This window comes from Sipha flava, unplaced genomic scaffold (assembly GCF_003268045.1).
Source record: "Sipha flava isolate LNK unplaced genomic scaffold, YSA_version1 194_pilon_pilon, whole genome shotgun sequence".
Classification (NCBI taxonomy): Eukaryota; Metazoa; Arthropoda; class Insecta; order Hemiptera; family Aphididae; genus Sipha; species Sipha flava.
In genome coordinates, this window is record NW_020272758.1 from 397239 (window position 1) to 419690 (window position 22452).

Here is a 22452-nt window from a genome sequence, read left to right on the forward strand (position 1 = left end):
ATTGCGTTTCGTTCTTCTATTTCTTCGACTTTTCTTTCTTACGAAACACGTAATAAACATCCAAGAGTCTGCGACTTATTTTGTAACCAATAAACTGTTATCTTGTCGATTAGTATTAACGTAAAAAGGAAGAAAAAAATACGCTTTTTTTAATAGTACAATAAATATCGTTATTTATTATATGGGCTTATTTTTTAGTTGAAATTATGATTATTAAATGAGTATTCCGACACGTAGATTTAGATATTTAAAAGTATCATTTTAGTAGTTCTAATATAGTTTTTCTATGTTATTTAGGTAAATTATTATTATTGACTAATTAAGCTTCATAATAGTATATTATTTTATCCCACTGGTTTTGTGTATGAAAAACCACATACTATGTATGATGTAGATTGCAAATAATGGACATGATTAGAATATATTTAGAATTGTTGTTGTTTAAATAGTTACATAGTTTTTTTTTTTTTTTTTTTTATATCTAGTAGTTAGAAATTCAGTTTAATAAACGTAAGATAAATAAGAATATTAAAGCGCCGTATACGAAACCATTATACTTTTAAAAATAATTATGTTGATTCGGTATTAGTTAAATCATTCATTACATTAATAATGAAACAATTAAAAATAATCAAAAATTATAAAAGTAACTGAGATGGTCAAATATATTTTAAATTTTAAAAATTGAATCCACATTGAAATTTTCATTTTTAACTAATGCACTACAATAACAATTAAGACTGATCTAATTTTCAAATTATAAAATAACCAAATCCACATTTACAAAAATGAATGTAATAATAACAATAGATAAACAATATTGGTGGTTAAAGTGAGGTAGCTTATATTGATATTTTTTTCTTGGTTCACAACTTTCATGACTTCGCTTATTACTTATTTTTTCGAAAAGGATGCATCTCACTCAAAACTAAAAAAAATGTATACATAACATTCATGAAAATAGTATAACTATAAGACATATAGACTATCTAGAATATAATTCATATTTTATGCATAAATCTTCAAAAATAACCGAAAGTTTTTTTTTTTTTTTAAAGGATAAAATTATTTATCTTCATATTATAAAATAATAATAATTTTTTTTGGCCTTTGTCATAAAAATAAAAATTTACAATGTAATAATAATAATAATTACATTGTAAATAAGATCCCATATAAAAAACATCATTTAAAAAAAAATAAATAATTGTTTGATAATATCATTATATAAAGAAGACGGGTGATCAAGATCTTATCTTGGGTTCTATAAATTAAATAATAATTTATTAACGATTTTTGTCAGGAAAAACAAACCGCACTGAAAAAAAACAGTTCAATGTAAATTCATAGTAGAGGCTCCTTTAAAAGAATTTAAAATGTACCTTAACGCTTAAACTACTAGTGTATCACGTCTCAATCATTATTATTTTAATTAGGACAAAATCACTTACACATACCTAACATAAATTTTATTCTTAAAATTATAGAAGAAAAAAATAAAACCCAATTAATAATTATATAATTATTAATTTAATAAAGTTTTTTCAAACATATTTACTATTTTTTTTTTTAATTAAAAAACCATTTATCATTCTAGTATATATGTTTTACTGACCAAACAAAGAATATAACCTATACGCAAGAACGTATGTATAGATATTCCGTAAAAATGGTACAAAAAAGTAATAGCTGTGAGGAGACGAAATTAAAAATTAAATGTTGTTGGGAAATGAATGTATCTTATTTTTGACATGCGAGTATACATTTAAGAGTAGAAAACCTGAAGAAAATATACGAAATTTCAACATATCCTTATTTTGAGTCACTTCAACCACTGGTGTTACATTAAAATGTTGTGCATTTATTAAAGTACATAATGTCATTAAACTAAGGAACATGTAATGTTTTTAATTAATAATTGTTAACATTCTCACCAAACATACCAATTTTCTCGTATCAGAGTAGATAATTTTTACAAATATGAATGTAGTACGAATAGAAATGTGAAATTTACCAGTAAAAAATGTTTGGTAAATTTACCGGTAAAATTTACGTGAAATTCAGTAAATTGGTAAATTTTGAAAAAAAAATTTTTTTTTAATTTTTATTCAATTTTTAAATACAGCTTACGTACTAAATTTCTTACCTTCTTCAACATTTTTTACGAAGTTTTAAAATGTAGGATGAATGTTTTTTTTTCCTTTTTACCTACCAACCTATTTAACATGTGTAAGTGAAACACACTATAACATAGTCACACAGAACAAGTAACGACAAAACAAGAATTTAAAATATTATCAGTGTTTACTTTTAAATTAATGTATATATACTCGTAGATTATAATATACAGTAGTGTATTGGAGGGTATACGAGGGTATACAGTGTATACTCAATACGCTATTTTTATCCATTGCGTGTAGCTTATGAGAAATTAATGATACGCGGGTATACGGCCGTATATAGCGTATAGCTTGTAATTTAACAAATAACTACATAATACTTTGACTAACCTAACTTGTGGTTATATTTATGATGTGATTCGGTATCGGATATATTATTATTAATTTTCTTTTTTTTTTTTTTTAATGAAAAATTCAAATTTGTTATCATTTAACAACAAGTTTCTGTTATCAGTCATAAGTAAAGTTGTGTAATTCATAAGTGAGTTTTTTTTGTTCCTACCATATGATAGTTACTACATGAAATAAGGCGTATACCCATGATTTATTTTAGCAATACATCACTGATAATAAAATAAAATACTGAATACAGTGCCTGCATTTTATTATCGTATATGCTACGCTGATTATCTCGGTTCTAGTTTTAAAAACGAGGAAAAAAAAAAAGGCTACGCTGATTATCTAAATAAAACTACGGTTGTATATATACCTATATATATATGAGTATATTCTCTACAACAGTGAATAAAATGTATTCCGCTAGTAAACACATTAAATAAGGGGTCGCTCAATTTTTTTCAATGGTAAAAAAAAAATACCGGGTAAAAAAAACTTGGGAAAATTTACGTAAATTAAATTTTACCCGTACATTTTACCGGGTAAATTTACTGAGCTCACATCTCTAAGTACAAAATAATATTAAAAAAAAACGTTTTTCATTTTATAACATTGATTAATTTAGTTTGAATTTTAGCACCAATAAACTTGAATAATTGTTGTAGATATTTTATTTTATGGCTTTTGTAAACATAAATCAATAACAATTTGCTATTCTCAACTTTTTTTTAACTTTATTTAACTGTGAGTCAAATTATTAATACTAATAATTTTTTAATAGTATAACACATATGTCATTTTAATTTATTAACATGCATTAAATGATACCAATCATATCTTCATGTTTTATTTTTTTATCAAGTCACTTAGAAATTTGACTAATAATCCATTGTAATTATTCTGCACCATAATTACATTTTGAATTAGCTTTTAATGATTGACTTATCATTATTATTAATCTTGTAGATTCGATAAATAATCAGGCATTTACAAAACGTTTTTAAAATTTTATATTTTCACTCATTTGAATTTTAATAATTTAACACTTTTATTTATATAACAAACCAACATCTTTTTCTAACAATGGTTTTAGAATAAAACATATACCTTATATACATACTTATATATACTAAATACACGTTTTTATTGTTTAATTTAGTTTTGAAACAAAAAATCATTTGCAATAAATGTTTATTATTTTTAAATATTCACTATTAAACAAATTGTATAATGGAGCATTGAAGTATAATAATATGAGATGAGTCAAATATTTTTTAATCGAAATAAAACTTAATTAATAATGTACTCTACATTTATCGTTCAAATATTACATCATAATGATTTAATTCATAATAATAGTATAACAATAACGATTTCAACTTAGTAATGTCAATAACTGCGAAAACTAAGTGTGGATTTAATAATAATACATTTTTATTTTATTTTACAGACTCTTGAATAAAATAAATAATATTTATTAAAACGATAAAATAAATTACAATTATATAATAATTTGAATTGTAATGGGATTCATTAATGACGCTGAGAAAAAAAAAGTGCTGAGATCGTGCAAATGATGTACGTTATATTAATAGTAATATCGGGGGGTACTCTCGTGGGTGCCTGGGGTGCAGTGTCCACGGTGTACGTGTTTCCAACAGATGAGGAGGCGATTGATGGCGAAGGCGAGGACGACGAGGACGACGAACCGACATTCCGCGAGAAGTTCCAGGTGTGGCTGTTGAAGTTCATCGACACGTTCTGTGTGTGGGACTGTGGATGGCCCTGGCTCAAGTTTCAGCAAGGATTAGCGTTCATAGTATTCGACCCGTTTGTTGAGCTTTACATCACCCTGTGTATCGTCGTCAATACGTTGTTCATGGCACTTGACCACCATGAGATGAACCCCAAATTGGATTTCGTGCTCAACAAAGCCAATGTTGTAAGTATTTCATCATAAAAATATCGGGATACTCAGGAATTAAAACGCGACGACGATATCATAAGCCTAGCACTCGGAGATCGAAAGGTCAAACAATTTTCTCTTAAAATAACCGATTTGTAATAATGTGCAACCACAACTTTGAAATTCGTAATCTGAAATTGAATGCTTAAAACAAGTTTAAGGGCCGGAGGTACTAATATTACATTGGCCCAACAACCCGAGTGCAAAACAATTGTTTTAAGGGATGAATTATCGGCTAAAAACTTCAAAAATCAGAATACGAATTGTTATATATTTGTAAATAATTTTCTAAAAAAAAAAAAGAATCAACTTTCAGACATCGAGCGCTGGGCTAACGGAGCTGTTGCGGTAACCGTGTGCGAAACCGGTGTAAACCCATTGTCGAAACAATAAATAGATTGCGTTTAGTCGTTCAAGACGAGATCCCTTCAGTTTTTTTCTCCCGACTAATATCCAATGAACGTATAGTTTTTTAGCGCGACATTCGGCGTGGAAGCTGCTCTCAAGCTGATGGCGATGAGTCCCAAATACTACTTTCAAATGGGTTGGAACATCTTCGATTTCATCATCGTCATCCTATCAGTTGTGGAACTGCTATCAGCCGGCTACCAAGGTCTATCAGTGTTACGTTCCTTTCGTTTGGTGAGTGTTTCCTTCGTTTCCGAGACATAGTTAGTACCGTAGTCCGGCCAGTAACAAAAGATGCGTATGATTGCGTTTGAATGCATTATGTTTGAATGAAATATGTTTTTGCACACGAAAAGTGTACTTATTTGTAATTTAAGTGTTTTGTCATTTAATTATTCTTGAATTAATATTATATAACATCCAACTATATTTTAACAGACAAAGCAAATAAAATTAATTTGAAAAATTAAACACGAAATTTTTTCGTACAACTGATCCAGTTAAAAATATAATATCAAAAAAGAGATATTCAATAAAACACTAGTTCCTTGTATACCTCATACACTACAATAATTATATATTGATATAATTTTCTAATGGATACTATACACGTTTAAATCTTATAGTTTTTGAAAAAACAACAGACTTTCACCAATTAAATAAACATTTTAAAACATTTCAATTGAATGCATGACTTCCAAACTCATAACAAACGTCTCCTATAGTTAATATAGACAAACAACAGACAGGTAATTCAATGTTTTCGATTTCAGCTTCGAGTTTTCAAGTTAGCGAAATCGTGGCCCACGCTGAATCTTTTAATATCCATTATGGGTCGAACCATTGGTGCATTGGGTAACCTGACGTTCGTGTTGTGCATAATCATATTCATATTCGCCGTCATGGGTATGCAGCTTTTTGGGAAAAGCTACACAGGTAAGTTTACCCGTAATATCGTTGACGATAATCACAATCCGAAACCGAATCGCAGTCAACATTACGATCACGTTAGTTTCATTATTACAACGATAATTTTTATTTTCGCAGAGAAAGTACACTTATTCAAAGACCAAGAACTGCCCAGGTGGAACTTCACTGATTTTTTACACTCGTTTATGATAGTATTTCGCGTGTTGTGCGGCGAATGGATCGAATCTATGTGGGACTGCTTACTCGTCGCCGAATCGACGTGTATACCATTTTTCTTGGCTACCGTTGTCATCGGTAACCTCGTGGTATGTACCGCGGTAGTGTGAACTAGGCAGTAGTAGTGTACGCATTACAAATTTGATTGACAACTATGGCGGACAGGATCCCGCGGCATCGACAACGACCGCACGTATAACCATCGACCATTTGTTTCAGGTGCTTAACCTTTTCTTAGCGTTGTTGCTGAGTAATTTTGGCTCATCCAACCTGTCAGTGCCTACGGCCGACAGCGATACAAACAAGATTACCGAAGCATTTGAACGCATTGGCCGATTCAACAAATGGGTGAAAACGCGTATAATGGACTTTCTTAAAGCACTCAGAGCGAAACTCACCAATCAGATATCGGTTCAGGCGTCAGGTGAGGCCTGCCTAAACTACAGTTGGGACCAAGGTTAATCCCTTATTGCCTTTCAAATGACAAAGTCATGATTTTTGTTTTTTTTTTCGATTTTTTTTTTTACGTTTTTTTATCGAAGCTTCGCAGAATATATTTCTTATATGTATATATATATATATATATATATATATATATATATATATATATATATACATTTATGTGAATATCTGTGTATTTAAATTAATGCATGCGTTCTTTATGTATAAATAAGTATATACATACAATGATTCTTATACTATAAAATTCTTTATCTAATATTATGAAATTAGCTTAACACTAATAAATTAATCAATGATTTAACTGATTTAACACGATCATTTCGCAATTGACATAAAAATATTCTGAAGTACATCAATAACAATATTATTATTATTATTTATATTATGATTTCTATCAAACAATTAGCATGCCAATAGTCATATTGTACAAGTAGCACGCATGTGTATACTTTTAACCCGAGTGTAGTGTAAATGCGTAATAATACATTACGGTTTCAAAATTTACATATTATCACTAACTTATTTTATTATTTTGTGTATGCATTTGCGGACTATATAGGTCGTGATAGAGATATAGACTTGCCTGCTGACGAGGTTATTGTAGACGTTATAACACCTTTTAAAGACAGTAAGGAGCCAGTGGAGATGACAATTGGTGACGGAATGGAATTTACTATACCAGGTACTTAAATATGAGTTTTTCATTTTTATCCTATTCTATTCTATGAACTTTGAGAGGGTCATCGTACTCATTTCAATGCAGTTTTTTAATAATTGCGTAAAACTGACATAATTTTATAAAATCACAGTAAAATGTACGGCATATCGGTTATCAATAAAATCAAATTTTCGTATCTTAAAAAAATAATAATTCTAGAGACAAGACATTTTTACTGAATGCTATATTACTATTTTTTATAGATGGTATAATTTTTAATAGATTTTTTTTTGTGTCATTTAAAAAATATTGAAATTTTCATGTAAACTTTATTTTTTTTAAAAATTTCACTAAAATATTTTTATTTAACTAAAAGTAAATACATATTTATTACTGTTAAGAAAAAAATTTACCTTAATAACAACAAAAAAAGTTTACGAGGGTTTAAATTATGATTAAAATTATGATTAATTCAGTAGCCAAAAAACTAATTATAAGATAAATATTTACTTAATATTTTTTTTATCTTCGTTTTAATTTTAAAAGAAACAAATTTCAAGCAATAATTAAGATTGTTTTCTTTATTTATTATTTTTTATATAGGAACATCACAAATGATAACTTATTAATTGCATTTAAAAATTTAAGTAATATTTTTATAGCAAGTTAATTTAGTTATTAATAAGTCTCATTATTTTAAACGATTTCAAAGAAATAATATATGCTATGAATATTAAAATATTCTTACCTATAACATAAATTTGATAATGAATGACTTAAACTCAGTATTATTTTCTTAATGTAAAATAAAATAAAATATGTAATAATTGTAATTGATTAATTATAATATATATTGGTATGTACATAGGAGATGTAAAGCAAAAAATTAAAAGGAACCAAGTTGCGAATTCAATTGGAAATCACCAAGGAAACAAAGTTGGAAATGACTACAAAAAAGAAAGTTTCGACCTGGATAGTTTAAAGTAACTAATTATTTACTAATAATGTAAATTAATGCTGTATTATTTGAAATTATCTTTTATTTCTAATAATCATTAATATAAATTACTAAATGTTTTTATATTGATGATTTTTTCCACTTTTTTTTCAGATGCTAGCATATAATTAACTCGGCTGTTAGAACTGCTTCAGTCGGCTACTCACCATGCTGTTTAGGAAAACAGCTCACTTTCTCTCTTTTTTCCTAATAAATACAATGAACAAAAAAAAGAGAACCCAAACAAAGCACTGAGCAATTTAAGTTTCTAACATTTGTCTCTGTAAGAAACACCATAAGTAAATTACACTTACATCGTTCAATGAAGAAAAATTGCGATATTTTCTTCTTGACTACTTACTAGGGATCGAATTATTGCATAAAAGAAATATATTTATGTTTGTTTCATCATGGTTATTATTATTTCTCTCGAAGTGAAAATAAATTACTTTTCTATATGCGTTTTTAAAACTGAAAAAAAATTCTAACTAAATTAAACGCTTCGGCAATTGTACATTTCGATCCCTACTGTGCAGGATGTGATGTTTTACGCATGTTTAAATATTTACAATGCACATGCACTTACAAAAGCCTGGGGTGTTTTTTTAGGTAGGTCTGTGAAAGAGACATCGAAGAGCTTAAGCTATACTCGCTAAAGTATATTCACACTTAACTTATTGTATACATTTATACTGAACGTCATTTTGGTAACCTAAATAATAAAACCAACTAATTTAGTATATTTTAAGCTCGACACGCTTTTAAATGTTGTAACACATAATATAGTTAGTTCATCCGGAGAAAAACAGTTTCGGCTAATATAGTCTAATAGTCTGTAAATAACAAAAATGAACCAAAGTAACTGGCTAAATACGTAAACAAATATATATATACAGAAAATCAGGCTTTATTCGACAGTCTTTTAACAAAAATATATAATATGTAATATTAATAATAATAAATACGCAGTTTAAAATAAAATGATCTGTGATATTTCTATATACGTCGTATCTGTGATTGAATTTTTGTTTATTTTCGCCCGTTTTTGTTTTGTTTGTATTTTGTTTTTTGTTCACGGACGAACATTTTTTCAAGAGAAAGTAAATTAATGTACATAACAAACGAATTTATTTGTAAAAAAAATAATAATAATAATATTTATTAATAAAAATAATATTGATGATTAAATAATCTACTTTGTAGACACTATTAATTTTCGTTTTGGCTTGACCTTGGGTTGCTTTTATCCAGTCCTATAAATAAATATATAAATATGTAATATCTATATTCATATGGATGTAAATATCTATATACATATGCATATAAATATAAATATATATATATATATATATTTACAAACGTGTTTAAAATATGGGATTAAACATTGAACAAGTGAAAACACCAAAATGAAAAGAAAGATAACATCAAGCGCTTTAGATAAATTTAATTTTAAAATTAATAAATTGATTTGAACATAGTTTGTAGTTGAATTTTTATAATCTGTTAAGTTTTTAGTTAAATATTTAATGTTTTAGGTAGAGTAGAGTTACCAAAATGACGTCGCTTTCGCTTAAAAAGCATTAAATAAATATCAATTTTTTGAAGAACATATAACATAAAAAAAAGCGTAAATACCTAATGTGATCTTTTTTCTTAAGGAACAAAAAAAATAAAAAACGCTTGACCCAATCACTCGAAAAACGCACAAATTTTGTAACGATGCATTTTTATTGGAAAACAACCAATTAAACTCGTCCTATACGCACTGTTTTTTTAGATTCAAAATTTGTACTACTGAAAAAAAATTATTGAAAAATCGTTTTTGTTACACTTTTGAATATTGTTGAAAGTTTTAAGATTTAGAAAATATTGTAAAAATTGTTAATTGATGGATGATAAGTATTGTGTAAACACCCTATTACCTAAAATTTTTTGCTTAAAGGGTTAAAAAAATTATTGTTTTTATGCATACTTTTTAAGAGACGTTATTATTATTGTTTCGGGGTAAATTTATACTAAACAAATTTAATAACCAAATTAATTTAATTATATTGTTATCTGCTGTATCTGAGACAAGGACAACGCTGAATAATGTAAACAAAATATATATGCGACGTTTTTCGCACCGGCATGTCCTTCCCTCTTTGACGGTACGAAAATTGTCGGATAATATTGCCTACGGATATTTTTTAATAATGTACATTTCATATTTTGCAATAATTTGTTTGTCTCTTTAATAAAAAAAATTGAGAAAAAATATTTGTTTTTTATTGAAACCACCATTTTGAATGATAATTTATTTAAACGACAAGAAAGAATTATTAAGTGAGTTACATCCTATTTAAGTTAAACAAAACCATTATTTATAATACATGCCCTATGCAATAGTCTTTAGAACAATATAAACAGACTTTGGAAAAAAATTTTACACTCAAAAACTATAATTTTATATTTTATGCAATTAAAGATAATTGAATTTAGTATTATCAAATAAAAATATTTAAAAAAAGAATTAAAAAATATTATGTGGTTTTTAAAATGAAAAAGTAAAAGATGAAAATGATTAACAAAAAACCAATTATTTGAGTTTAAAACCTCAATCATTGTGATTGGTGTGAGACCTCTAAATTTATTAATTCCAGAGACGTTATGTCATGACCTGTAAAACCAACCATGAGTGCCAATACATTACAAATATAGTGCTTATCTATTACAAATACTATTATACACAATAGCCAGGCTGCTATAGGTTTCTTTATTTTTAATCAATATAGGGTGCATCTTTCCTACGTATTATCTTTATAAATATAAAAAAAACCGACAAACACCAATATACTATTTTGCTTATAAATATTTTTGAAGGTACCTAATATATTACGAGTAGCTATAAAAGTATACTATTTTATTTCATTTTTAATATGGCAAATATCAATTGTTGTTTTACAAATCACCATAGATACATTGTTCTTATATTTGTCAACAACCACTAATACTATACTTTTTAATATTTCTATTAGAAACTGTTACCTAAAATTATGATATTATTATTAATTTTCTTTTGTTTACTTTTATAAAATATTTATAGACTATCAAAACATCATCTGCAGTCATATAGATTATTAATTTATTAATGTTGACAAACATGTCATCATCGTTCGAACAAAATGAAAATGATCGCTCTCGACACCAAAGTAAAATACCCACTACATCGAATAACTTAACATGCCAAAAAAATAATAATTTACAAATCATACTACCAAACGGTGTTCCTTCTACTTCAACAACTCCGTATGAAAAGCTGTCCAATTCAGAAAATGTTAGTTGTGCTCATATCAGGTAATAATAATAATATGAATCAATAAAAATAATAATACTGATTTATCTAAATCTATTTGAACACAGAAAACTAAATTTTATCAAAAACTCTGACAAAAACATTCCTGCGCCATCGGAACAGTTTCTTGTAGGGGTTAACTGTGCGGTAATAAAACTGTTACAAGAAATTGAAAAAAACCATAAATTTTGTGCAAATAAAAATTCAAACAGACTGCCAAAATCAAGAAAGCGTCGATAGTTAAAATTTTAAATAAGAAAATATATAACTATTTTGTGTCACTATAGCTCATCGAATTCAAAGTGTATGATAAACTAGGAACTACCAAACATAATTTTAAATTGAAAAACATTTATAATAAATGGAATTTTTAGTAATAACATAATTTTTAAATTAATTATTACTTATTAGTTCTCCTTCTTGGGTACTACCAACCACTAAGATTATCCCGTCAAACAACCAATCCTCTAGGACTCTGTCAGCTGCTTTTGTTTTTCAATCTGGGCTAAACTTATTAGTTAGATTTAAATAATATATCACATAATTATTAGTTTAAAATATCACCGTATTTATGGTTATTTAACTTTTATGATAGTTTGTATTATTTATTAATATTAGTTTTTAAATAATTTGAGTGAACAGTAATACAAACAATTAAATTTTATTATTAATATCACTAATTTCCACTATTAATTATCCACTACTAATTATCATTCATTAAGCTAGCAAGATTACAATTTTATTTAAATATTTGAGTAACTAATAATAGCCAAAATTATTGTAAGAAAAAAATACAGCTTAAAATCATACTTAAATTAAAACTTATATTGTTTTATTTACATTTTATCTTACATATAGACGTAGATAAAAATTTAAGTCTTTATAGACGAATGTGTATTTAAAACGAGAAATGTATGGTCTTACCATGCTGTGTGTTCTGTATACACGATTTCGATCAGAAGGATTAAATGGATCGTCACAATTATCAGAGGTTTCGGATAAAAATTGTAAAATAAAAGAGGATCATTTTATCCATAGTAGAATAGTACTAGAATAGTGATTTGTAAAAATTCTTTGCGAACAAATTTTCAAATTATATACATTGAATATTGACAAGTATTTTCGTTACTTGTCAGAATGTTTATGTTAAACGTAATAATATATTATAATCTATAGCAGGGATAAGCAACTCAAAATAATTACAGTGCCAATTTATATAGACCTTTTTAAATTTGACTGAGCAGATAAAAAAAAAAAAAAGAAAAAAAGAATAAGATCGTTAAAATTGACAATCAGCATTTATTTTATATACTTTAATCTTACAACTGAACCAATACCATAAAATAAGTATCTCATACCTATAAAGCTGCGTTAGCTATACTGTTATGGATATATATTATACTTAAACATTTAATAATTCAGGTGGCGTTCAATACCGTATAAAAATATAATATGTACATTTTTCCATCGACGTAATAAAATTAAAAACTAATAAACACTATAATTGTACGAAGTAATTTGAAAATCACGTGGGCCGCCTGTTGTCCACCTCTGATCTATGAGTATGGTACAACCAAACATAATACTGGTAACCTTAATATTTACTGTAAATAATGTTCCCAACATCGATTAATGTGAAAATATAATAGTTTTCGTGTATTTTATAATATATGAACATTACATTAGTAAAATTTATGAAATTTTAAAAAAAATATACATAATCATAGTTACATTAAAATATTGTGTATAAAATCCGTGAAGTTTTGTCTGAGTAATTGAACTTCATTGCTGGCTAAATAACACTATGCGTGAAAATCAAATAAATGTATAAAAAAAACTGAATGCAAGTCCTCTTTGAACAAACCCGCAATTAATAATACTATAATATAACACTTAATAATTTAATTATTATTATTAATTTTGTTTGTTTTTTTTTTTTTAAGCTCTCATGTAAACCTTATACGCTACAAATTATAAAACTTTATATAATATATAATATATGTATCACAGCAGTTGGCAATCAATAGGTATGTTGTATATAATATAGGAGTGTTAAAATTAGTATTGAGTGAAAATCAAATACATAACAATGTAACCGTAATTATGTTATACGTATAAAGCTTCGATCGTAATAAAAGTTCACCGCAATGATGATGATGATGATGATAATAATAATAATAATAATAATAATAATAATAATAATAATAATAATTATTATTATTATAATAATTATAATACTTATAATAATAATAATAATAACAATAATAATAATATCGTACAAAATACATTGCTTACGCAAAATACAAACGTGTGCGTAGCATCACCACGTGGTGGTCGATTTTTTATACGTCGGCTAGTCTTGAGCTTTTCGACGATGACCTCGAGTGGATGACCACCTTATGACCGTTCTTGGTGACGAACCCGTCACTCTCGACCAGTACCGCGGTTTCGCGGCCGTCCGGTGAGGCAGCACCGTCGCTCCTGTCCTCGTCGGCCGTCTGCTCCTTGGCAGCCCGCGCAAACTTGCGCCACGCGCTCTGTATGATTATCGCGCAGTACACCTCGCGCATGCGCCACAGCGTCGAGCTGATGGGCTCGTATCCCGCCTCCTCCGGCCGCGTCTGGATCTCGCCGATCTCGGCCACAGTCTCGATGATCGGATTGCCCTTGCGCGCGAAAAAATCCTTAGTCAGCGCGTCCAGTATGTCAACGCAGTAGATCAGGTCACCCTTGCAAATCGGTATGTCCATGGACACAATCTTATACTTGTTCGGCTTATGGATCTTCAACGGCGGCTCCAGTATGTCCAGAAAGTCGGACAGCTGGTCGTAGCGGATGTACCGCGTGCCGTCCGGGTCAAAGTGCTGCCAGATCTCGTAATACATGTCGTAGTCATCGTCCGTCAGCCCCTCCTGCACGTCCTCGGTTGCCTGCGAATAGTTCTCTAGGATCACCGCGATGTACATGTTGATCACGATCAGGAAGTTGATCACCAGGTACGACAGTAAAAACGCCGTGCCCACCGTGGTGCTTCCGCAGCTCCCGGTGATACCCATCTCCAAGTTGGGCTTTTCGCAGTTCTCTTCGTTAGTAATGCCATCCAGTACCGCGTCCCAGCCGGATGATGTTGACAGCTGAAAATTAAATGTTGAGCTGTAAAAATGTTCAGCGGAGTACAATATAGCGACGGACGATGATGACATAAATATAAGATAACCACGATGATGTTCGTCCTATCGAATTTGTTTGTAGGCAGAGGAGAGGTTATTTGATTTGTATAGCAAAAATTAGCCCAAGAGGATTACGTCCGTGTTTCCTGATCAATTTTTCATTTCTCTTCTCAAAGCTCTCCTCTCGCACACCCGTCCCAGTGTCTCATTTTCAATAAATTATTCCTCTTCATCACGAATAGTCACCTTACGTAAATAAAATATATCCTCCAATCCCATCTCAAGAAAAATGTCCACATGTTACTATCGATCGAGGACCGAGGCGATCGTCTCATTCGTAAATGCTTCTTGTAGTCGCTCAATATATACGCATACACATAGTGTCACATACTCGCTTACTGCTTCACGGGTAGCTTACCATGAACAGAAGTATCATCGACTGCCCGAACGTGCGGAAGTTGTAATCCTGGTCCAGGCCACCATGGCTGTCCACATTCATGAAAAATGACATACCAAATATGGCGAATATGAACATAACGAGAAACAGCAGCAAGCATATGTTGAACAGCGCAGGGAGCGACATGGCCAAAGCAAACAGTAGAGTTCTGATGCCTTTCGCTCCTTTAACCAAACGCAATACTCGGCCCACTTTGGCTACTCGGACAACTCGCAACAACGTCGGTGACACGAAATACTTGGAAATTAAATCGCTCAACACCAAACCTATAAACGAAATCGGTGTTTAAAAAATAGAACACAAAATAATACAGACGGGTTGGTCAGTTTTCTGAAATTCATCTTTTTTTATAATATTATATGATACACTTTGTAACTATTTGTTAACTATATTCAGTACATATTAATAATATGTGTTCTTATAGCATATATAAATAAACAATTTGTCATCATTCATAATAGTCTCAACTAATGTAGGTTTTATGCAGTAGAATAAAAAAACAGTTAATAGTTTGTGAGAGATAACGTGTTTTAAACAAGTATTGCTGCTCACAGCAAAGATATTCGTGTATTTAAAAATAAATATGAGTATTAAAATTAATGGTATACCTATGATATTCTATCGTAAAAATAATATATGTTACCTGCTAAAGAAAGTATAACCACAATAAAGTCGAATAAGTTCCACGGTTCTTTGAAATAATAATACCGCAATGCAAATATTTTTAGTAGACATTCCGAAGAAAATATAGCAATGAATATTTGGTTGAGAAGTTCAAGCACGTCCGTGAACAATTTAGTCTGTTGGTAGTGGTCGAGCGTCATTGTCAACATATTGAAGCCAATGAACAACATGATAAGCATATCAAATTTTTTATCGGTTACGATTTGGAAGACGATCGATTGTGGCTTCCACTAAATCACGTTAATGACGTTTAGTAAAAGATAAATGAAAAAAAATAACATTTAAAACAAGTGTATAGTTTAAGTAGGATTTACCCTAGGTCTAGGAATAGCTTTCAGTGGTTTTTTGGAACTCATTTTCTTCATAGCGTTGTAGTATTTCTTTTGGTCTTCTGTCATAAACATCTCAAGAGACGCACCTGAAACATTATCAATTCTCAGAAACATCGATAACATATTATTTATATTTAACATAAGACAGTTCATGAAAAAACATCTCAGTGCTGTTCAGTAGATTGTACTAAATAGAAAGAAATAATAACACGCAACAATAACAACCATAATAACATGCGTGAAGTTAGGGAAAAAAGGAAAGCCCCCCATCGTATCTTTTTACTGGGTATAGCACTCATTTTTAAAATAGTATGGTTGATTAGCACCAATTAAGCACTAAATAATGGTATTATAGCGGAAACTAGTACTCGAATTTTTCCACTAACTTCACGCACCTCACGCACGCACACACATTGTTCCTCCACTGTCTCAAAAAGTAAAAAAATTATAATATTTTGTATAAATACCTGTTTTCTTTTTTTGTTCATTGAAATTGTCGATAATCACACCAATAAATAAATTTAGAGTAAAAAACGAGCCGAAAATGATAAAGAACACAAAATAGAAGTACATGTAATTATTTATTTCACGAATCGGTTGTTTCCCGTGCAACTGAAAAAAACCAATTAATTCTAATATCAAGATACATCGAACTTATAATTCTTACAGACCCAACAGGGTCCTTTTTTGTGAGAATATTTTAACATCAGAGACTAATATATTATTTCGACTGTTATCATTAAAAAAAAACTTAATTAGAGTATTAGATGTATGGAACATGGCGCGTCGTATCGCTAAATACTCAGACGGTCACCCATCCGAGCTTTAGCTGTGACCAGAAGAGTGGTATAACCAAAGATTGTGCCATTCTCTAACAAAGTGTGTTTAACAATAAGAACTATTTTGAACATTAACACGCTTACATCTCTCGAATCAACGGCGTCTCTCATGATTTCCATCCATCCGTTAAATGTGGCCACTTGAAAGAGACAGAGGTACGCGTTTCCCACGTGATCGAAATTCATTTTGGAGTTTTGCCAGGTGTAATTCTCGGCTATACAGGCGTTTTTGTCGGGTATGATTTCGTGGTTCACCATTTTATCGGTCTTGGGATCAACGCACTGTGAAATAACACGAATATTCCGAAATATTAAATTCCTTTTACTCCTCTATTTTGATGTTACCGTTATCGCGGTCGACCGGTACACGGTACACTCACCTTACCTTGTAATATTTACCGGCGAAAAGCTGCACGCCCATTATGGCGAATATCAGCCAAAATATCAAGCAAACCAGCAGCACGTTGAAAATACTCGGTATGGCCTGCACAAGCGCGTTTACGACCACCTGGTACAATACGACACTGTGGTCAATCGGAGTTCAATAATAATTAAAAAAAAAATATTTTAGTTAGTTATAATCGAAAGAACTAAGACCGTAACAACGACAAAGTGTTACAAGGAAAACGCTACGACGTTAACGCGAAAAAACATGCTCTGTTGTTCGATATGTATAAGTACATAAGTCGTACTTTGTGGTATACCGTGCAAAGGATGTGTAAACCGCATGCAACATACGACATAATATTGACAAGCCAAACATTTACGTGCGTTCATATCAATAAAAAAAATAATAATAATAAAAATAATTCATATGTAGCTCTAAGGGTATGCGGGTCTTCGTCTACTTGGAATGGCAGCCAATTTCGTACGATTAATATGTTTATTGTTCGTTGCCACAAACGCCTGCGCACGTTTACGTATAACTTGACACGTTTATAACGACCGAGCGCAAGCCTTGTGTACGTATTATATATATATATATGTATATTGGTAGTTGAATTTATACTTATACATTTATATACTCGTATTATATACATGAAAAATTACAATGTTGCTATAGGCCTTAATAATTGAATATATGAAATGATCAGATGGTCGTTAATGACAATAAACTTATGGAACCTACACGATTTAAATTAAATACACTTTTTTCTACCACTACAGTGTTGCGAATATGTTTTACGAACTTGATAATAATATATATATATATATAAAATATTACACTATCGTAGCGTTTGAGGACAAATACCGAAACTAAAATAAATAAAAAAAATAAATGTATTTATATATATATATGTATATGGATTTAAACAATACAAATAATACTGGATATTAAGACGCAATTGGTTAGTACATTATTGTCGATCACATACCCTCATACCCTGCATTCTAGCCATAGCTCGCAGTGGTCGCAAAGCTCTTAGAGTTCGCATAGTTTTGAAAGCTTGGATTCCACTGGCTCCCAACAAGGCAGCAACAAAATTTATCAGGGATACCTGTGTGAAGTAGAGCCATAGAAAATGCACACATGTTATAGCAAAAGTTAAAATTAAAATTAAAATTATTTAGCTGTGAATTGATTAAACATGTTACAGACCCGACGTTTCAAGACATAATATGTTTATCTACGATTTTAATGTATCGAACACTTACTATGATTACGTAAATACGATTATTATAAACATGAGTATAATAATCGTAAAACGACTAGTAAACAAAAAAAAAAATAAAAAAACAAAAAAAAACCGTTTTTCGTAAATGTTATCATAACAGCTATGTAGATAGCATATGTAGAGAAATGACGTTCCAGACGGCCGATTTTGTCACGAAACAAATGCACACGCTACGCACACAAAAAATCTCAGGCAACAAATCACTGCAAATTAAATATTAATTTATCGCCGTGTAGCAGCAGTTATGTATGGCTTAGTATTTGGTTTTTGTGGCCACAAGAAAAAAATATAACAAACGCAGTATTTCATATATCATGTAAATATATGTATGTATGTACACAATGAAAGAAAATAACACATGTAGTGAGTAATAAGGTCCACATCACAAATTTTCCGGCAGCTCGTACTTACTCTCATACCCTCCCAACGAGATACGGCTCTTAACGGTCTCAAAGCTCGGAGAGTCCTCATTGACCTGAACGCTGGTATATCCGCGAACCCAAACCAAATCGCTGCCAAGTTTACTAATGACAACTACAAGACAATATTATAGCGTCCAAAAATGTACACATCAAATCGTGACGAAGAACTGCGGTGTTAATAATGTTTTGAATGCCTCTCAAAAATGATTAATATTCATATTATTAAGATTATAAATTTCGAATAACATTAATAATAAATTATCCAGCGACACTTATGTATGTATATTATACAATATACATAAATTTATAAATATGCGTATGCGATCATATATATTGTATTCCATATTCATATTATTATTATAAGACTGAGAAATTTTACCATAACGATTATGAAGTCCAGCCAACACCAAGCGTTTGTAAAATAATTACGAAAACCCAGTGCCAACCATTTGATTAACATCTCCAAAAAGAATATGACTGTGAATATCCGATCCATGTAATATAAAATATCTTGTAATACTGGTCGATGCTGAAGGTGTACGTCTTCGAGTGCCTTAAAAATATAAATAATAAACAATTAATTTCGAATGTTTTGAATAAATTATATGTAACTTGTATTTAAAAACACTATTGTGGTCAGTGGCTATTTAGTAAAAACTTTGTTCAATTTTTTTTCTTTTTTTTACAAATAAGTAAAAAGTGTAGCTTGAGGTCATTGATATTTAAACTGCATATAATATAATTATTAAACATTACAAAAATTCACATATACTTAAGTATTGAAAAAAAAGTCTAAGTTACACATAGTACTTCTTATCTCAAATACTATTATGTAGTTGAAACAGTAACTCATAAATTCACACTATCCATTGGTGTATTAAAATATAAGAGTAAATTATGTTAAAAAAAAACTTAAAAAAGTAAACATAAATTTTTACAATTTAACGGCATTATAATTTTTTACATACCAGCGCAAGACTGCTAAGTAGAATCATAGTGATTACAGCAGTTTCGAAATACTTATTCTCAATAAGTTGAAATGTTTTCAGTCTGAGCTGTCCCCATCCCAGCCAAAACGGCGTTTCATCGTCGCCGGCTAGGAATGGAAACTTTTTATAACAGTTCGGTGGGAAACAGTCTTCTGGGTACTCTTCTTCTTCGAAAACGTCCTCAACCATTTCGACCTGGCCTTGTTCTTTATACTCTTCATCGTTGAGTACATCTGTAGTGATACCATCGTTACCTTCCAAGCCTAAAAATCATACCAAGTGTTACTCAAATCAATTATTGTTATTGCTTGGTACCAGAGCCGAAAATCCCACACACCATGTGGATCAATTTCTACGTCCTCTTTACTAGGATCTTTTTTTTCTTCAGCGTTATGTAAACTTCTTTTACTTCCTCTATGACTTTCGCTATCGTAAGGATCGTGCTCGTGACTACCATAGGATTTTGTACTATAAGAAAACAAATAATGCATAAAATAAATAATCAATAGTATTTTTTTAAGAATTGATCGTGTAATTTTATTGAAATAATTCAATTTGGTATAGGCGTCAAATAACAAAAATGTTGTAAAACTAAGAGTAAAACTTTGACGTGTTCATTTCCGAAATTATAAATTATAAAATTACTCGATTAATACTCGCAACAGTGAAAAAATATTTCTTAAAAAAAATGAGTTGTAGACCTTAAAAGTTCCGGTATATAAACATCTTTTATCACATATTTAACAATAACATATAAGTTGATATGTTTTACTTTTTTCTTAAGAATAAAATTTACTTTAAAAATTATAAATATAAATACCTTCTTGTGTCGTATTCATATTTGTCCTTTAAGTAACAGTTCTCGTCGGTACTGCTTTGGTGCATGCCGAACGAATTGTACGAGCTACTCGTCGGCGGTTTTTTCTTTTTATTCTTATCCCCGCGTATCAGTAACTCCATTCCATCTCCTATGGTCACGTCTAGCTGTTCTCTTTTATTCCTATAAATTATCCCAGCGTCCAAGAGCTCATCTGCACGAAAAAATATACGTGTTCTACACAATTCAACGCCGCACGACAGTAACAACACGTAAAGCAAACTGGATACTGGTACTTACCGCTACTGTACATACTCATCTCGAACTTATTACGATCGCTTGACTAAACTATGTGCTAACAACGCTGATGATTACATTACAATTATTTTTGTTCGTCAACGAATAGAAGTAAAATGTTTCGTAGATAGAATGTAAATAACGCGAGAGTTAACCTACATTATGGACTGGACTGGAATCCATGTTATTGATTTTGTCGTTACTCCGAATGGTCGCGTGAGCGCTCTCTGAATACGTTCAAATAATTTAAATACGAAAACATTATAACCGTTTCGATTTTTTTGATTTTTTTCTTCCTGCAAAAAAATTACTATGTTATCATATAATAATAAAATAATATAATAAATAATAAAAATAATAATATATATATATATATATATATATATATATATATATATATAATTATAATCATATAATAACGAAATGTACGTATTAACATAGTATTTTAACATCTACATATAAATTATAAATAAAATATAGGTAATATTATTTTTTTTTATAATTCAACAATAATATATTATTGTTGATATAATGATATATCATTATATATCATGAATACAAATATAATTGTATTCGTTTTTTTTTTTTTTTAGAAATAAAATATAGATAATATTCAATAAAATTACGATTAATTTTATAAATAAAATATTATAGAATATTTTCATTCGAAAACGTCTTATTTTAATTTAACATTAATTTAACACAAATTCCAAAATACATCAGGCATGGCTCCAGAAGCAAGGGAAGTCAAGAGAGTCGCGACCTCCCCCCTTCTCAATTCTAAGATTTTCCCGTAGTAAAACTATTTTTTTTTCAATTCTATCAATATTTAATAACATTACTACATACATTGACAACTTAGTAAGCATCGCTATTGCAGAAAGAAGTTTTTCAACTATAAGAAGAGTAAAAACATGGCTTCGTTCAAGAATGATTGAAGATATGCTACCAAATTTATGTTTAACAAATGCACATAGAGATATTAATATATATAATTACATGGATGACGTCTTAGATATTTTTGCTAAAATTAAAAATAAACGTCTAAAATTTGCTACTTAAAACCTATTTTCCTTTTGAAGATTTTATCTAAGGACTTTAAATGTTCAAAATAGGTCCTTGAAGCCACGCTTTAAATGCGTGTTAATAATATAATTTTTATGTGAATCGTCAATGATAATTGTATATGGATACATAGTATGGTATAGTATAATATAGTATATTAATATTTATATGAATCGAAAAACAGTTGTATTAAAATAACGCAGAGTGGAGGGAAGTT

The 22452-nt window shown here is 29.6% G+C and overlaps 3 protein-coding genes across 9 annotated transcripts in view; 2 read left to right on the forward strand and 1 right to left on the reverse strand.

Annotated features, from left to right (window-relative positions):
* LOC112681697 (sodium channel protein para-like) overlaps nt 1-8564 on the forward strand; it is a 29253-nt gene extending 20689 nt beyond the window's left edge. For 2 of the 6 annotated variants that reach the window (XM_025551980.1, XM_025551983.1), the window contains 8 exons: nt 4151-4458; nt 4951-5124; nt 5664-5826; nt 5938-6125; nt 6256-6460; nt 7058-7180; nt 8025-8139; nt 8268-8564. In XM_025551980.1, coding sequence (XP_025407765.1) covers nt 4151-4458; nt 4951-5124; nt 5664-5826; nt 5938-6125; nt 6256-6460; nt 7058-7180; nt 8025-8139; nt 8268-8274 — 1283 coding nt within the window. In that variant the 3' untranslated portion in view covers nt 8275-8564. Of the gene's footprint in view, nt 1-4150; nt 4459-4950; nt 5125-5663; nt 5827-5937; nt 6126-6255; nt 6494-7057; nt 7181-8024; nt 8144-8267 lie in introns of those variants that run through there. The other 4 variants (XM_025551978.1, XM_025551979.1, XM_025551981.1 and 1 more) reach the window with 4 other exon arrangements.
* A 2645-nt stretch (nt 8565-11209) lies between these two features.
* On the forward strand, nt 11210-11867 carry LOC112681699. The gene is made up of 2 exons (XM_025551984.1): nt 11210-11489; nt 11556-11867. Exons 1-2 carry the CDS (start codon nt 11284-11286, stop codon nt 11725-11727), a joined length of 378 nt encoding a protein of 125 aa, XP_025407769.1. The 5' UTR covers nt 11210-11283; the 3' UTR covers nt 11728-11867.
* A 1307-nt stretch (nt 11868-13174) lies between these two features.
* LOC112681656 (sodium channel protein para-like) lies at nt 13175-21358 on the reverse strand. Of its 2 annotated transcripts, none has more exons than XM_025551928.1 (13): nt 21174-21192; nt 20877-21087; nt 20394-20524; nt 20036-20319; nt 19447-19620; nt 18346-18468; nt 17355-17477; nt 17054-17251; nt 16598-16742; nt 16113-16216; nt 15758-16028; nt 15076-15380; nt 13175-14621 (listed from the first exon to the last, which is right to left on the reverse strand). In XM_025551928.1, the coding sequence occupies exons 1-13, from the start codon at nt 21190-21192 to the stop codon at nt 13830-13832; spliced, it is 2880 nt and encodes a 959-aa protein (XP_025407713.1). In that variant the 3' UTR covers nt 13175-13829. The 2 variants fall into 2 exon arrangements, with proteins under 2 accessions (XP_025407713.1, XP_025407714.1); XM_025551929.1 differs by lacking the exon at nt 18346-18468 and adding an exon at nt 19057-19179 and having other exon boundaries at nt 13830-14621; nt 21174-21358.
* Nucleotides 21359-22452: the final 1094 nt, after the last annotated feature.